Genomic DNA, 18666 nt, shown 5'->3' with positions numbered 1-18666 from the left:
TCAAAATTTATCAACTGGCTAGGTATTGATCAGTTTGCCCAACCAAAATGTTTTTACATTTATCTCCATCTCAAATTCCTTCCTGCCCCAGCCCTTCTGAGGACTGCAAATGAGTAATCCTTTGTGCTTAATTTCTTACTGAATATTAACATAGACTCTTCCTGTCTTTGCTTTATACATGAAAGGTAACTCATTTTTAGCCATAGTTCTGATAGTATATTTTTTCTTAATTTCAGTTTGTTAAGTGGGATTTGCACAAGTACCTGCTCTGCTCTTGAGAACACTTTTAGCCCCACACCAGCTTCACTGCAAAGACACTAGACTAAATCCATGGCTGCTTTACATTCAGGTCCTTCTAAGTACCTAGCTGAAGCTAGTATTAGTAATAGTAGTAATACTAGTAATAGTATTAGATTTGAGGCACATTGTAGTAAAAGGAAAGACTTATTGTGAGTTTCATGAAATTTTGGTCTATGTTGTCTTCCTTCCCTCTGTACTTAGGTATTGCTTTTAGCAGTGTTAGGGGTATTTTTTCAGTTGTGTGTAGCCAGAGTGCAGTGTTTTGGTTTTTTTCTGCTTTTACTTGTTTGTTTAATTTAGTAGTAAATGTGTATATATACAATGCTCCTTTTCCAGCTTTAGGATTGCTTGACAGAAACAAAGACTAAAACCAAAACCGTAATAAGAAAAAATTACCCAAATATTAAGAAACTATTAAAATGAAATTATTAAAGGAAGATTTACACTGCATCTGATACAAAAATAAGTAAGTATGAAATATAGGACGCATGTATTCTTCAAGGTCATTCAAAAATTAACGGCCTGATTTGAGTGACTTCAATTAATCCAGTACTCACAGGGCTTATAATTTTTCTTTGCTTAGTGAAAGCTAAGCTCCCTAAAATAACAACAACAAAAAAAAAGTTAACAAAATACTTATCTATTTTTAGTGTTAATATAACCCAGTGTCCAAATTAGTCTTTGTAGATCAATGGTATTTTTCCAAAGGGTAGGAGAGGAAGGAAAAATAAAAGTTTCACAATCCAGGGTTCTTCTTTGCTCATTTCAAAGACCTACTGAGGAATAATACAACTTTACAGAGAAGCCCCATAACAAACAGAAGATGGTTCTTGTATTTATTGAAACGTTGTCCAAAGAAAACTTAATTAAACATTGATTTTCTCTGTTGTGTCCTAGCTGAACAAAATTACATGTTTTCATTTGTTTTAAAAAACACACATTTCTCGCTGATTGTCATAAGCGATTTTTTACAAGCTCAAATGCATAAGTATAGCGATATCACCTAATGATGAAAATGGAATAAAATGGGTTTTGACTGCAGGAATTTGTGTTTAAGTAAATCATGACTTCTCATGCTGGATTTACTGCAAAATAGCTTATTTACACATAAGGATATTTATATTACTGATCTGTAGACAATTCATTACCATTTGATGCTTTGCATGTTGCTTTCTACTACAGTGCAATTATTCCTATGGGTAATATTAAGGCAGTCACCTCTGTAGTGTAAGACTATATACTTGGAGCCTCAATATTAGCTAGATATTCACTTCTAATTAGTTAAAAGCAAATTGTCCCACCATCAAATATTTATTCTCTTTGGAGGTATGCATATAATATTGAAATATGAGAAATTAAGTCCACGTTTTGCTAAGTTAATATGTGCTTGGAAATGGCCTCTTTCTAAAACATTGGCAAGTTCTGTTACATTTAGTTTTCTGCCTCTGGCAGCCACACGAGTGCTTGCCTCAGGAAATACGTAAGGATGCTATCATTAGCAGATCTCCTGCAAGTGTCATTGTTGTTTACAAAAAAAAAAATAAATAATTAGAGAAATTAAGGAGGTATCTGAGTTAAACTCTCAGGCAGCATCATGATTTAACCCCAGCTAGCAACACAGCCACTTGCTCACTTCTCCCTCCTCCACAGTGAGGTGGGAAGGAGAATGAAAAAAAAAGTGAAACTCGTGGGCTCAGATCAAGGCAGATTAATAGAACACCAAAAAGGGGAGATAATGATGATAACAGCAATAACAGAATATACAAAGTAAGGAATGAACAACTGCTTACCACTCAGTGACTCATGCCTGGCCCATTCCTGAGCAGTGACCACTGTTTCCTGGGCAGCTCCCCCAATTTATATACTGAGCATGACATCATATGGTGTGGAACATCCAAAGGGATATGGGTCAGCTGTCCAGGCTGTTCTGCCCAGAGCTTCCAATGCACCCCCTGCCTTCTCACCAGCAGTTCAGGATGAGAAGCTAAAAAGTGCATAGTGGCTTAGCAACAACTAAGAACATTAGTGTGTCATCAACATTATTTTCATTCCAAATTCAAAACAAAACACTACACCAGCTACCAGAAAGAAAACTATCCCAGCCAAAAGCAGGACAGGTAGAAAACAGTTGTGTGTGTGTGCTGCGTCCTATCAGTGAGTTTGTGATCTCTTCTGCAACTTACTACCTAGAAAATTCACAAGAAAGAGAGGACTGTCGTGTCAAGCTCAGGGCCTTTCTGCCTCTCTTTCATGTAAGGATTCACATCCTACCTACAACAAAGAAGACTCGGTGGTAAATTCACAGTGTGTTAATCCTGAGGGACTAATCAGGAGATAAAACGCACCTAGAGATAGCATATACAGACTGTACATTAACTTATTCAGGCAAAAGACATCTGGGCTATGCTGTTTGCATTATATCCAGTACATAAGTGAAATACATGTAGTGGCATACTCTTTACTTCCTTGGGTAAATATTATGTCAGCTTAAATTTAAAGTTTCTATTCTTTCTGTGTTTCTGAACATGGATCTGAATGGCATTGATTTAATGTGATTTGAATGGAAACCATGAACCTCCTCCCACCAAAGAAGTGGCAGATATATTGCCTCTGGGAAACATTTCTCCAGCTGCTTCTTGCTGGTGGTGAATGTACAGCAGTGAGAGGAGCACATGAACTCATTCAGTCAGATCATGCTGTTTTCACAAGGCTTTTTAAATTCACAATCACAACTGTTTGCTATGTTCAGGTTACGTGGAAAGCAGTTACTGAAGCATGATTTTCTTGCCTAGTTGCAAGGAATCTCCTGTGCAAGGAAGAGCCAAAGAAAGAACCGTAGACATACCTGCTGCTGGGATCTCTGCTATCCTAATAAATCTCTCATTGACCATTCTGAGTTGCAGGGCAAACAAGCTGAGAAGAACTACCAAATCGGAGCCTTTTTGAAGCATGAATATAAGGATGGTTTTCATGATTCAATTTGAAAGCGATATCGTATCTTCATTAGAGGAAGGAAATATTTTTTAACTTGAAAGTTTCGGTGAATGTGTAGATTTTCATAGAATGGTTTGGGTTGGAAGAGACCTTAAAGATCATCTAGTTCCAACCCTCTTGTCACTGTCAGGGACACCTTCCACTAGACCAGTTTTCTCAAAGCCCCATACAGCCTGACGTCAAACACCTCCAGCAATGGGGCATTCACAACTTCTCTGGGCAACCTCTTCCAGTGCTTCACCATGCTCACAGTGTAGAATGTCTTCCCAATATCTAATCTAAGTCTTTCGCTTTCTGTTTAAAGACTTTATGCCTTGTAAAATGTCCCCCTCCAGCTTTCTTGTAGGCCTCCTCTAAGTGCTGGAAGGTTGCTATAAAGTGTTCCCAGAGTCTTCTCTTCTCAAGGCTGAACAAGCACAACTCTCTCAGCCTGTCTTCACAGGATAAGTGCTCCAATCCTTTGATCATTTTTGTGGCCTTCTTCTGGGCTGGCTCCAAACGGTCTACATCCTTCTTCTGTACGGGCACCCAGAACTGAATGCAGTACCCCAGGTGGAGACTCACAAGAGCAGAACAGAGGGAAAGAATCACCTCCCTCGACCTTCTGGTCACAATTCTTTTGATCCAGCACAGGACATGACTGGCTTTCTGGGCTGTAAGTGCACATTGCCAGGTTGTGTTGAGCTTCTCATCAACAAACACCCCCAAGTCCTTCTCTTCAGGGCTGCTTTCAATCCATTCTCCACCCAGCCTGTTTTTGTGCTTGGGTTTGCCCTTCCCATGTGCAGGACCTTGCACCTGGCCTTCTTGAACTTCATGAGGTGCACATGGGCCACCTCTCAAGCCTATGACGGCTCTGCCAGATGGTACTACTTCCCTCCAGCATGCTGATTGCGCCGCACAGCTTGATGTCACCAGCAAAGTTGCTGTGGATGTTCTCAGTCCCGCTGTCCATGATGACAACAAACTTTCTCTTTGTTGCGATACACCACTCCTGAGTTTGGAGGAGGTGATTCTTGTGTATTAACCAGCTTTCTTGGGCCCTTCTTCGCTCCAGGGCTTTATCCCTTGGTACTCTACCAAGCAGATCCCTGAAGACGCCAAAGTCTTCCCTCCTGAAGTCCAGTGTAGTAAGCACACTGAGCACCATCTTCACTGCCTTAAGGATCTTGAAATCCACCATCTCATGGTCACTGCAACCAAGGCTACCCTTGAGCTTCATATTCTCAACCAGCTACTCCTTGTTGATGAGAACAAGGTCCAGCATAGCACCCCTCCTTGTTGGCTCTTCTAACATTTGGAGAAGGAAATGATCATCAACACACTCCAGGAACCTCCTTGATTGCTTATGCCCTGCTGTGTTGTCCCTCCAACAGATATCGGTTTGGTTGAAGTCCCCTATGAGGACCAGGGCTTGAGAAAATGAGGCTATGCCTATTGGTCTATAGAAGGCTTCATCTGATTGTTCCTCCTGGTCTAGTGGCCTGCAGCAGTCCCCTACTACAATGTCACTTGTCACTGCCCTTCCTTTAATCCTGACCAATAAGATCTCTGTTGGCTCCTCATCCATTTTTCTCTTTTCTTCATATTAAAATGACAACTGTCCTCCAACCTGGATTTGAGAACTGTCAGTTAACACCTAGTCTCTCACACATCCTACTTCCCTAGCATAGACAAGGTGTTGCTTAGACAAAGTAACAGAGACTGGATTGCAAATGCCTGTTAAACACTGAATAATGTGGGAGGTCTACAGATAAAAGCATCTTGCAGTTTGAAGCATATTGTGATAAAATGACTCAGGAGAAGGAAACAAAAAAGACAGGTTTCTTACTTCCAGCTCCCGTAAGACCTCTGCAGCAGAAGTCCTCCGTGACTTGGGGTTAGCACTAACAGCATTCAGCAGCTCGTGGTGGGAAGCTGGGTGAGGGTCCAGGACCCAGCGAGGTCTGATGTGAAATGCAATCACAAATGGCACCCTCTGGCAGTGCCTGCAGATCAGAGCTAAAACCTGTCTGTGGGGAAAACCTTCACCGCCACATGGTTTCTGACCAATGGACAGAGGCTTTAGTGTCTGCTCATGCTGCAGTAATATAAAAAGTCTTTTAGTGTTAAGAACTTCATTTGACTTTCTCGAGCAATTCCAAATTGGTATATACTTTTAGCTAAATTTATTATTTCTGATTACTTGAGAAGTGATGTTGATTTAAATTGATTTCTTATTAACACTGAAAGGGATATTGCTATCTTGGCCCTCAAAACCATGGGATTTCAAAACAAAAAATGTTCAAATGTGACAAAAAGTCAAATTTACAAGCAAATTACTTTAAAAAATTGTTCTAGATGAAATGTATAATTCCAGTGCTGGACTGTTGTCTAACACTTCTTAGCATAAATAGAATTGTGGAATGACAAGGGAAAAAATCCCCAAAGAACAAATTAAAGCTGACAATTTGATTAAAATGGTGCTTTCTCATGAGGCATTTCACTTTCAATGAATTAAAGATTTCTGGGGATAAAAGGGTTGTGGTTTTTTTAATTTTATTAAAATCCCTGGCTGGCATCTTGGTTATGCCTGTAAAGTGTTATAAAATAAATAAGAAAATCGTTTTTTATACCTCACTGCTTTTTCATATTTTCATGTTATTTCATCCTTATTTGTTACAACACTTTTTTCTTACTATTGTAGGCAATGAAAGCCTAGAAGAAAATTACGTGCAGGACAGTAAAATGGGATTTGTCATCAATGCTATATATGCTATGGCTCATGGGCTACAAAATATGCATCATTCTCTTTGCCCTGGACATGTTGGTCTGTGTGATGCTATGAAGCCAATTGATGGCAGCAAGCTGTTGGAGTTCCTCCTCAAGTCCTCATTCATCGGTGTTTCTGGAGAAGAAGTTTGGTTTGATGAAAAGGGAGATGCTCCTGGAAGGTAAACAGATGTTTCATCTCAACTAATTAAACCAGGTGTTGGGAAGTGGAAAAGTTGCTGGATTTGGTGATGGAGATTTCTTTGGCTCTTTTGTTGAAGCATATAGCATGTATACTGAGAGACATAAATGGAATTATCTGGATTAGTCTTACAAATAGCCAAGAATAACACTACTAACACATGATATATTGATAACTACAGCTCATATTGAGACAGGAACTATAGCCTGTAAAATCTCTAGTGTTTCAGGAGAAGGCAAACCTTGTATCTCTCAGACTTTCGGTGTTTGAGACACCACTAGGGTGCAGCACCAGGGTTTTAATATGTATGAAGTGCAATATAAGTGACTGGAATTAAATGAAACATTTGCTTGCTAAGATTTTGAAGGCAGGATTATAGAGCACAACCTTTACCAACTGGAGCTCTGCCACTTCAAGTGCCCCCAGGACACAGGACTGCATTGTTGCCAGAGACTATTTAGTTCTGCTTGCTGAACTCCTGTGTGCTCTTCTTAACTTGTTTCACTCCAAATAAGATTAGTTGTCCCAGTCATTAAAGATAAGTCAAGTAGACCAAGAAAATACTGTGGGGTTTCTTTGGCAAGGAGATACTGCATTTCACTTATATGAGGTTTTGGTAAATACCATCTGTGTCAACTGATACTGTTTACTACTCCCTTGAAGACACAGTGTGTACCTGAGCAAAAGGTGAGACAGCAACTCTGTGGACTTGGACATCACCTTTGTTTCTCTTACAGGAGCCAGCTAACAGAAACATTTTCCTTTTCATTTAAGTTTATGGGATCTGTTGAACTATTTTAAGCGTGACACTTCCCAGATGGAGGAGCTTTGGTTTTGGTTTTGGTTTTGGTTATTTTTTTTATAAATAAGTTAATTCCTCTGTTGAGGTACACAATCCATTAATAACTGAAACCTTCTCAGGGGTTACTTCATTGAAGTTAAGTTTTCCTACTGAGTTATTAAAGTATTATAAAAGACTCTCTCACTCCATCTTTGGGCTTATTGCATAAATGCATCTGAGTGCCAACGTTACACAGAGAGTGCTCTGGAACAAACTAGATTCTGCAGTCTACTATATCCCTTCAAGTATTTGTAAGATACAGTGGCCTTAAAGCAACTCTTATCTCTATTACTAGCCTTTATTAGGAAAACTGACAAACTTTTTACCATTCGCTCTTTGCATTGCTCATTATATTTAAACTCTATATACATTTAAACAGTTTGTTACACTTTGTAAAGAAAAAGCTGGTCAGTTTGCTGTTCTTGTTGAGCATTGTATACTTCAGATTATTTTAGTCAAAGATATAGATGAGATAGGTCAGATTTTGAAAGTAGACATAAGAAATTCCCTAGGTCAAACACATCGTTATTGACACAAATGCATAAATTCTTTGCACACATAATATAGATAATACAGAAAAGTCCTGTTAAGTGTAGTTTTAGGTTTATTACACACTACTTATCTCTATAAAAGCATTACTACACCCCTGCGTATATCTGCCTGTTAGGTCTTCAATTTATTCGCTAGCTGTAATTTTTCAGTTTTAGCCTAAATCTTATTTATTTTTATCTTGTCACCCGAGAGCATTTCTGTAACTCTTAGAAGTACCAAGCACAGAATGAACAATTCCTGGATTCATAATAGGGGAGGATCTATATCAGAATGATAGAATTTACTCCATCCATCATTTTGGTCTATAGCATGGTTCATTTTTTCTTGATTCTCTGGACTATTTAGAATTTGGTGTGTTAATTTATGTAGGGTTTTTTTGTTGTTCCTCATTCCTATTTTCACAGCTGGAGTTAGCAAGTTTGGGCAAGAAAATTCAATTCACCTTCTTGTTATGGATGCTGTAATCCTTGGGATAATCTGTGTCATTTATGACATGGGCAATATCATGTCAGAGAATGGTGACGTGTATATGAAATGTGGTCTGTACAGTCCATCAGATCTTTGTATGTCAGCAATCGTTTATGCTCACACAAAATAGTATTTAGCTGCAGATTAGCCCTAGTGTTTCCACAGCTCCACATGAAAAGCTCTTGGTGGATGAGTGAATAGACCATGCCACTTTGATCAAAATGAGATTAGAAAACGTGAAGCACTTTTCCAAAGATTTATTTCTCCTGTGCAGAATCTTTTCTTTAAAAAAAGCTTTTATGCATAAATGTGAAGCAGACCTGTATCATAAGGGCACAAATGCAGTCACTTAACTGACTTGCACTGCCTCCGGGAAAAATGATGTGGATGTAGCTCTGGGAAATCAACAGTATGAGTTCACTATACAGTCACTAAGAAGACGCTGGTAAAATTGCTGAACTTTTTACTTTTATTGAGTACCTCCCATTTCCTTTCTCAATAGTAATCATATTGCTCAAATTCCCAGAAACAGCTAGAGAAGGTGTGATGGATGCAGAAATCAACACTGCATCCTTCTCTGGGCCTATGTAAGGGGCTGGGGACAGATCGGTTTTAAGCCCTTTTCTATTCTAGGGTAACTGCCTGCTTTTACCTAAGGGCAGATTAAGAAACTTACCTCTTTAGAACAAACAATTTTCATATGACTCTGACCATAAAATGCTATGTGACAACAGACAGGAGACCTTTCAACTTCTACAGTGTACCTCTGATGCGTGGAGAAATGCTGAGGTTCATAAGCTAAGAGAAATACTGTTGTTAGTTTTACTCTTAAGTACATTTGGATGTAGACTGATGTACGTCTATTTCAAAATTTCCAATAGCTCTTCTGGCTTCTATACGACTAATCAGCTCTAATGCTTTGATTAAATTATCAAATGCATAATGCAAAGACTTCAAACTTGTATATAAAGGACTTTTTGTCAAATATATGTGGTTAGTTTTGAATTTGGCTTCATGAGTGGTTGTTTTGGCCAATTATATCCCAGCATTGCTCAGCATTGCTGTTTTCCATTGTGCCTTTCAGGGCAGCACACCTCACTGCCAGTCTGGTATTATGGCTATGGAAAAAAATAACTTCAGCTATGTCAGACTAACCAGAGTAAGAGTATGTCTGTGACCAGCTGGCTAGTGATCTGGCTCATCTCACAAGTATCTTGTTCATATGATGACACCTATTTGGTTTTACGTCATTTCTCAATATGCCAGAGGGCTTGCTCTTATATTAAAAGAAGGGTTCATTCAGAACTCTTTCAGAATGTGGAATGTTTTCATGACTTCTGTAAATGCTGCCATATGTATGTGTGAAAACCTGCTGCCTCTATGGTCCTCATTCTCTTATAGCTTTACAAGTCTTGTCAAACCCACCTCTTTTGCAATAATAATTTTTAGCTTGGACACAGCCCAAAACTATTAAAGTTGTAGGTATCTGAGGGAAGTGGCAGGGGGATGTATTCCAGCACTGAATGTGTCCTTACTTAAAGCAGAAAATTTTCATTAAAGAAAAGAAAGAAATTATAAAGAACTTAAGCACGTCTCCATGTACCCAGTGTATGTGTTAGGCTGCATTTTTACACTTAAAACTCAAGCTGCGTATCAAAGCTGCAAACATTGTTCTACAACTTGTCATATGCAAGACATTTTAGTCTGCGTACTTAATTCTTTGACAGATAACTGATAGAAAAGAGTACAGTGCTATAAGGAAACATAAGAATGGCTTTCAAACTAAAATCATATCCCTGAAATTACCAGTTCTTGATTGGTATTGCATTAATGCATTCTGTGTCTTGTAATATAGTTTTGCAAAAATTAAAACAATCTGTGCGGGCTCAAAAATTCCATTAAGGCAACGTGAGGTTTTAGTTAATCTTTTATTCCACTTCCTGAATTCATTTTCCAAGCCACAGCAGCTGATTTTGTATCAGTCCAAAACAGGGTCACGCTCAAATCTAAGTATGTTCTTCTTGCTAGGAAGAGGTATGTAAATTCCTGCTCAACTTTACTCCTGTCTGTTGAGTCTACGTTACAAAGTACCTGGCTCTTATTTCTTCTTGCTATCCTGATTCTTTATGATTCTGAAAACAGCGTTCCTTTTTTTTTTTTTTTACATTCTTCCTTTGCAAGAACTGAGATATAAGAAGAAATTATTTCCTACTGAATTTGATATTTATACCTTTTCTAAGCAACCCCTCAATTAGTAGCCGATTGCCAACAAGTGGAGCTGCTTTCTTCTTGGAGGCTCCATTGAAGTCAGTGACGAGAGTTTCTTTTCCCATCTGATTCAGTAGACCTCTCTGCAGTAGCACAGACATTCTCTGAGCGTGCAAATTTGCAAGACTAGGGTCTAAATACAGCTGCAAATATGCACTTCTTTAAATAATCTTTAACTAAAGACATGCTAAAGAATCAATTAAGAAAAAAAAGGTGTCTAGAGAGCAATTCCAGCACCTCTTTCCTGTGTGAAATGCAGAGAGAGTTGAAATTTTGTGTGTTTGAAGCTCAGCAGGGAAAACAAAGAAGTGAATATGTCTCTTTGCACACAACCAAGCATTCCAGTTTTATTTATGGCTCATACTTTGCTTACCTTTCATTCGTAATGCACATACAGATTAGCAACACTCATAAAAAAAAAAAGAGATGGAGACAATCCAGTACAGAAAAACAAGGCAGTAACTCCCAGGCTTAGAAAACAGAAGATGCTTTGTGATTTTCAGCTCCAGTGCTGATTTCTGGTTCACAGTCCTCTTTCTCTTATACTTTTTTAAACAAATCTCTACCCCTTCTCATCTTAAGAGGCCAGCCTGTAGGTCCAGGCTCTTTTGTGTTTCTTCCTCTCTGTGCACCTTCTAACATTCATTCTCCTATCCTTGCTTATTTCCAATTGCTAGAAAATCACCCCACACTTTGCACAAACCACATTCTGTGGGTTAAAGAAGGAGCAGAATAATTAGTTGTAAGGGATATGTGTACACCAGGCCCAACACATGGAAGACCATGATGGATGTGGGGTAGCTGAATGTTTATTTTTGCAGTGTTTTATGCTTCCTTTACATTAGCCTTGGAAAGTGCTCTCCTGCTTGCCTAGGGTGACTAAATTTTGTGCCTGAGCTGCTACCTTTTCCTGACAATCTTACTGGGCTGGGTAATATAAATTGTTGAAGTAGTGTTTGTAGTTAACTCATGGCATACCAGCTCAGTTAGTTAGAGCGTTTCTCGATTACTTCAGAGCTCCCAGCAGGGACTATACTACAACCAATTTATATGTAGGCACCAAATGAATGTTAAGGACATCTTGAATAATGGCTGAAAACCACACCATCCAGGCAGTGCCTACATGTGCATCTTTAGCAGAGCTCACCTTCTTTGACGTACAGTTCCTCCTGGACTCATACATTTTACTCACGGTTTTATGCAAGTAAGTCAAGCAATCAGTAATTGTGTAGCAATCAGAGCTGTCATTTGCCATGATCCTGCCACAAATCCTACTGTATTTGGTGTTTCTGTGAAATTCTAGTCCCTAGTGTTAAGGGATTACATGAATATTTATGGAGGCAGAAGACGAAGATCAAGATAAGTTTTTAGTCTCCGTTTTGCGAGTAATTTGCTTTTTTCCCTTGCAGATATGACATCATGAACCTGCAGTACATAGAGCCCAACCGTTATGACTACGTCCTCATTGGGACCTGGCACGAGGGTGTGCTTAACATTGATGACTATAGGATTCAAATGAACAAGAGTGGAATGGTCCGGTCAGTGTGCAGCGAGCCTTGCTTGAAAGGCCAGATTAAGGTATGCCTCAGACTCTTTCTGCTATAGAAATGTAAATAACTAGTCAGTATTTTTTCCCTAAACCTAAGCAAGCTTCTATCAAGCCAAAGGACAGGACTTCCTTTTCTTCAGAAAAGCCAAAAGTTGAGAAAGACTTCTAGATTAACATTTTGCTCTTACAATCCCATATACAGGCACATATTTTCTAAAATTGTGCTTTATAGTGATGCAGGATCTTCTAGTGTGACAGGATTTGAATTTCACCTTATGTGAGAAAGAACAACATTTTCACTTAGTCATTGCCTATAACATTCAGTGGCTGTGATTCACTTCGGGCTTGATCCTGAAAATAATGTGACCCATGGGAATCCAGCATTTTCTTCCAGCAATAACACAGCAAGAAAAAGACAACAAATCCCAAACTGTCTGTATCTCATGTTCACAACAGGAGGTATGGAAACACAAATGAAATCACTCTGTGTTTACTAAACATTAGTTCTTATATCAAGCTACAAATAATTTGCAGTCTGCCATGTCTGGATGACATGTTCCACCACTATCAAAATGGTATGGATGCAGTAAGCTTAAAATGGAAAGAAGGCAATTCAGGAAAATCACCTTAGAGCAGACCTTTCTTTCTAATTTCATTTAATAAACACATTTGCAGCTTTTTAATTCTATATTGCTACTCTAAGCAATAAGTGATTGATGATTTGGCAAAGGCATAGTGACATACTCCAACAATCTTGGAGAGGAAACATTATCAGTATTTACTATCCCCCAAAACATCTTTTCCTTGTTTTTGAGATTGTGCAGTTTGTGTATATGTGTTTATGTAAACACCATGCATACAAATTGCCAACTTCGGCTCCCATCATTGAAGTCTATTGGATTCTGTCCACAGACTGCGGGAGGAAATGTTAACAAAAAAAAGCCCACAAAGCCAGCATTCAATAAAACAAACATTTTATATTTCACTGCTGCACTTAACTCTGCATATAGATGATTGCAAGATCCTGGAGAGAAGGCTGGATTCCTCCATTCTGGGAAACAAAGCCAGAGTCTTTATCAGAGCCCTGTGAGCTGAAGATATCCTTGATGTTTCTTTCAGCCTCAATGTAACGAAACTAGCAGTCAAGATGAGGAAACCATCTTTCCAACAGTGGATCATTACATTTAGCAACTTTCACAACAGAGGAAGATACAGCTTTCAGCAACATTTGTTTCCAAAAGAGCTGTTCCAAAGCATGTTCTTAATCACTGCATGTTGGTTTTATTTTCTACTAGGACCCATTAAATCTTTTTAGCAGCAGATTTTTTAATGTGCTCTTATTTGAATTTCTACTTACACTGATGTAATGAGCTCCAAAGAGAATTCAATGTAAATTAGAATTTATGTGTGTGCCTGTGCTTGCGTGCATATATATATATATATATGTATGCATATGTGTGAATCACTCTTTATTCTAAGCTTTGACTTTGTTTAATGCTTTTTACTATGCAATAGATAATAAATGTGGTCTGCGCTACTTGTTCTGACGTGAACCATCTCTCAGATTAAACCTTTTCTCATGTTTGATTGAAAATATAACACTCACCATGACTCTACACCAAAGGGAAAATGTTTTTCATTTTTGACTCAGAACCGCTCCCTTAAAACAAAATTGAATCCTCCACAAAGATTACCCCTAAACTCCTAAATACAAATTTTAATATACAGACTTAGATACAGAATCGGAATTCATGTTATCTAGTTGTTTGAAACATGCCATACACAAGAATCCTGACATATTTTAAATAGCACAGGTGGTACTTGTTTGCTGGGAGGGAAGGGTTCTGTGTTTTCTTACAAAGGATCATAGCTGAGGACTTATTTTGCATTACAGGTGATCAGGAAAGGAGAAGTGAGTTGCTGCTGGATTTGCACTGCTTGCAAAGAGAATGAATTTGTTCAGGATGAATTCACATGTAAAGCCTGTGAGCTTGGCTGGTGGCCGAATACTGACCTGACAGGTAGGGATGTGTCCCTCCAAATGTGTTCCCATTTTACCAGACACAAGACAAATGGTGTTTGGTGGGAAGTATGGTGGCAGCATGCAGGGATGTTAAAGGTGCATACTTAAACACACATCCCGTTGTAGTTTAGGTTGAGTGAAAAGTGCTATACCTTTTGTTTCCATTCAACAGCAGTGACAATAAAGAGGGAAAAATTTCTACCCAGAAGAAATGACATAGTCTGTCTGTTCCTCCCCTTCAGTTAACATGAGCATTGATAAAGCTGTTAAGACTACAAATGAACTTAGCAGAATTTCCTGCAGTTTTGGCAGTGATTATCACAAGAACTCAGTGCGTTCTTGTTAGACTGACTTAATATTCTTTCTGATTGTTCTACCAGTCAGTTAATAATACTTTGTCTGGGATTTGGGGCATTCAGTAACTGACTACCACACTTTTGTTTGCTATAACGATCATTATTACTGCACTCACCAGCAAGAGGAATATCAGCCTAAGAAAGGCTGGCAGAAGGAAGAGAAACAGCTAAAACTGGTCTTTACAGTGTATAAGCTTTGGATGACCTGTATACACTTCCAATAAATTGTATGCTATGGCAACTTTCTGTTATTTTTCACTTGTCAAGGTCAACCTCCACACCTGCTCTGGGCTTTTGCTGTAACCACTACCCCAAGAAAAAAGATTTAATGCATTGAGAAGCTCCACCTTGACCTTGAGTTTTGCTTTGTATCACTATAAAAGACTACTGGCACCTCTGTCCTGTCCTGCACCTGCAAATCTTGGCTGCCAGTATTCAGCAGGACATCATTCCTAGTCAGAGAAGCAATTTGACTACCAAGCTGAAGATCAAGTATGCAACTTACGACATCTTTGTCCTTTAATATGACAACCTGGCAACTAGATATTGCTGCAGCATTTAACACATAGATGAACTTGATCAAACCTTGATCAAATAGTTCCAAAAGATACTGTTAAGCAAGTCACTGAAGCCAAGCAAGCTTTCAGAAGTTTTATTTTGAGATAGAACACTTGCACTTCTCCAGCTAAAATGATACTATTAATCACAATAAACTAAATGTGACCCATTGTCTAACTTGTTTTTACGTGTAAAATAAGACATGATCATGTCCCAGATGTGTCTCTGTCTATACTCCATACCTCCCACCCCAACCCTGTCTCTATCTCTCTTCGTCTCTCTGGCGTGCAACTGAATCTATTTCAAACAGATTTGTCAACATACAGAAATCCTAGTGTTCATTCGGTTCCTTTAAGCTTCATGTAAGTGAGTTTTAGGAAGAGGAGTTCTTGAAAAGTGCTTTCTGTAAGGGCCCAAAGTCTGGAAGAATATCTTGTGTTACTAAACACCGTAAAATCCACGTAACCCTTCATAAATGTCCTGACCATTGGAAAAGCTCTTATTCAACTCCCACCTCATGGAACCCAAGTGTCTGCTAGTTTTAAAGCAGGTATCCATAGAGAACCAGGTTCTCTTAATCTTGGAGGTTCACAGAATTGTTTGTATCTACTATTCAAGGAAGAAAACTGGAACTTCTTTTTAATTAATAAGGCAGACCAAGAACATAGCAAGAGATCAATGTGCACTTGAGCGAATATGGTTCAGTGTTACCAGCTGCCCAAAATAGCTCAAAAGGAGGTATGTCAAAATGACAGTCACTGCTGAAAGGAATTGAGTAAAGCATCAGTGCTTGAAAATATCTCAGGGGCATGTTGCAATCTATTAACTTTTAATGAAATCAGTAGATGACCTGCTGATTTGTGTTTCTTCTCAGCAAGGAAACTGGACTGCTGCTGTTCTAAAATCACAGTAGCATCAGCCAAATGACAGCATAGCCATCGACTGGTTTCCTAGAGAAGTCTGCTCCTGCACAGCTTCTTCATTTTGTCTTATTGAGCAAAAAACTTTTCTTAACCCCTGCAATTCATTTACTTGAATTGCAGTACAAAGCACAAAGTTGAGAAGGGAAGCTGATGCCATCCTAACATCTAGAAAAAGGACTCAGATAGATAAACTCTGGCTCTTGAACTTTGTGGGAGTCTCCATTGTTACAATTTAATTTGGAATTCTCTTTTATTGCCAGATTTCTCCCATCAAATATGCTTTTATAGCTTAGTTTTGTGTGTAGTACCCATATCCTGCCAGTCACCATAGCATCTAGACACAGTCGCTAACATCTCACATTCCAGATTGTTTTTCCCTTTGCTTTAAATCTTAAATGCTAGACAAGGATGCAGTTTTAGTCCTATTTTCCATCACAGATGATGTCTTTAAAATCCTTAGAAACGTGAAGCACATACTAACCCATTTCCTAAGACGTGCTTTTCAAAGTGCTTATTCTCTCCATTTGAAGTCAGTCTCTGTTACTCAGCCATCCTTTCCTGACATTTTAATTTTATTTTTAAATGTACAATTTTTTTTTTAGATTGCTTTCCTTAAATATGTGTTCAGTGAGGTGGAGCCAGCAGGCACAAAGTATTTCTCACCACAGATGATAAAAATCTGACCTGACAAATAGTTGCTAAACCCAGTATCTTAAGGCTTTGTGCCAAGAAGAGATATCTTTTACTGTATCGGAAACTGATATAAAAAGAATGAATGTCAAGCTAGTAAACCCAGTTTACACAAATCATCTTAAATAAGCAATAAAACAACATAGGACAAGAAGTTTTATAGAGCTATTATGAAATTAATTGTAAAGATTTGAGGCCATCAGTTGCATGGGATGTGTTAATGACCTCAGAAACATCTTGGATTGTCTTATTGGCCTTGCAGGATGAATATAATTTAAAAAAAAAATTTAAAATCTATTAGCCTTCTGCACAGTATATGAAAGCTCCCAAACAGCTTTTTTGCTAGAAGCTTTCACCACTAATTATCTGATTTTTTTGAAGTTTGGTTTAATTGTTTTGATTTAGGAGGGATGGGGTTTTTTTGTTGCTTTGTTGGGTTTTTTTTAAAACCTGTAAGTACACTATTTCTTAGGTATCCTCCTCCAGTTTCAACAAGGCTCCCTAGCCCACTTTCTCTTAGCTGTGAAATGACCCACCTTCATAGGTGCTGACAACCAACAACTGTTTGCTGATATAAGCAGTGCAAACAGCTTTTTCAAATGTTTGTAGCATATATGGCTCTTGGGGTTTGCTGGTGCACAGAAATTACACTGATATAATGAAACATTTCTAGGAAATTCAATAGATAAGCTTAACGCAATCGATAGGCTTACCTACTGTTCTGAATTGGGGATAAGGTTCTGAAAATATCGTTTAAGATGGAATAATATGAGTGTGGCTTGCTGTTGCTAAACTTAAAGCCCACACTGAAACTGAACCCTCCCAGCAACCTCAGACTGCCTGCTTGTTCAAGAAGAGCTTTGCACGTATTAATCAACCAGCAGGAACTTCTGATTGTTAGTCCACTATTAAATGAAAGAAAGAGTCAAGTGCTCCTCAGGGCTGCTCTGGTAAATGGCCAGATGCTCCCACTTCCAATAAAAAGCTTTTAATTCATATTTCACTGTAAAAATACTGGCTGGAAGAATGGGTTTCTTCATCTACCTGAGTCTTGAACAGACTACCTTGAGTAAAACAGAATTCCTATTCTTCATAAGACCTGCAGTTGCACATATACTCATTTCTATTGATTTTCATGCTACAGGTACCTGTAACAACATTACCTGCAGTCAAGTCAACAGCATTGTCTGTAGTTAAGTCAGCCTCGTACTGTTAGAGACAAAGAGTACAGAATTATGAGACATTCTTTCAGTTCATAAGCCATTGGCAGACATTAAAAGTTACAGCAGAAATTTTCCATGTCAGGATTTGCCTCAGGCTGATTTATTTTTTTTTAATACATCAAAAAATACAGAATTCTTCTTCTATTTCTCAAAATGAGGTTACAGTAAAACTCTTCAACCTTGATCCAGACCTCTGCTTAGTTCTCCTATATTTGGAAGGAAGGAAATTACATTTTCGTAGGGGTATTGGTTGTTAATTTTATGCAACCCTGTGGAAGGTGCATACAAATTGACCAAAACTGTGGGACTCAGAAGCTTTTAGTTGATAGAAGCTGGTTCCCGCAGATACAGTGCATACGGAGGAAGAAGGGGCTGAGCATGACTTTTGTGCTTTACAATATCAGGGCCCTTGCTAAGATTTTGCAGCAAAACTGAGAGGAAAAAAAATGCCTTTCTTAGAAGGTCACTGACACTGCCATGTTTTCCCTGCTCTTCCTAGCTGTGTTCAACAACCCAGACAGGCAGAAGTGATGAGCAGACAGTCCAGGATGTGAAAAACTGGACCAGCAGTGTTTTTAATGGAGACATCTGGGTGGAGAGGTGACTGGCTAGGAAAAAAATGAACTGGAAGGGGAACAGGAATAGGGAATGTGAGGGACTGGGAGGAAAAATACTTGAGACATGGCAGAAAGGAGAGCTGGGTCCAAGGGAAACTGGAGGAGTACAAAAACAAGAAGAGGCTGTGGATACTTACTTTGGGATACAGAAACATGTTAAAAGCATCTTGGCACTATTAAGATCAAAAATTAGGAAATGCTAGAACGAAGGTTTTCAGTAACTCAGCTTTACAACTGTAACACCCTATTAATAACAGAGGACTTTATTTTCTCTGCAATGCTTGTTGCTGGTATTACTTCTTCAGCCCAGTGAGGAAGGCAGACAGAGACTCCTTTAATGTGAGTGTGGGA

General features: G+C 38.7%; 1 protein-coding gene across 4 annotated transcripts in view; it reads left to right on the top strand.

Moving 5' to 3' along the window:
• The window catches only part of GRM1 (glutamate metabotropic receptor 1), a 186819-nt gene that overhangs the window by 134786 nt on the left and 33367 nt on the right, over window positions 1-18666 (top strand). For all 4 annotated transcript variants that reach the window (XM_054063653.1, XM_054063654.1, XM_054063656.1 and 1 more), the window contains exons 5-7: window positions 5981-6227; window positions 11786-11954; window positions 13820-13946. In XM_054063653.1, coding sequence (XP_053919628.1) covers window positions 5981-6227; window positions 11786-11954; window positions 13820-13946 — 543 coding nt within the window. The remainder of the gene's footprint in view (window positions 1-5980; window positions 6228-11785; window positions 11955-13819; window positions 13947-18666) is intronic.

The sequence above is a fragment of the Cuculus canorus genome, chromosome 3 (genome assembly GCF_017976375.1).
Source record: "Cuculus canorus isolate bCucCan1 chromosome 3, bCucCan1.pri, whole genome shotgun sequence".
Lineage (NCBI taxonomy): Eukaryota > Metazoa > Chordata > Aves > Cuculiformes > Cuculidae > Cuculus > Cuculus canorus.
Note: the sequence above shows the minus strand (reverse complement) of the source record. Positions and strands in the feature narration are given on the sequence as shown.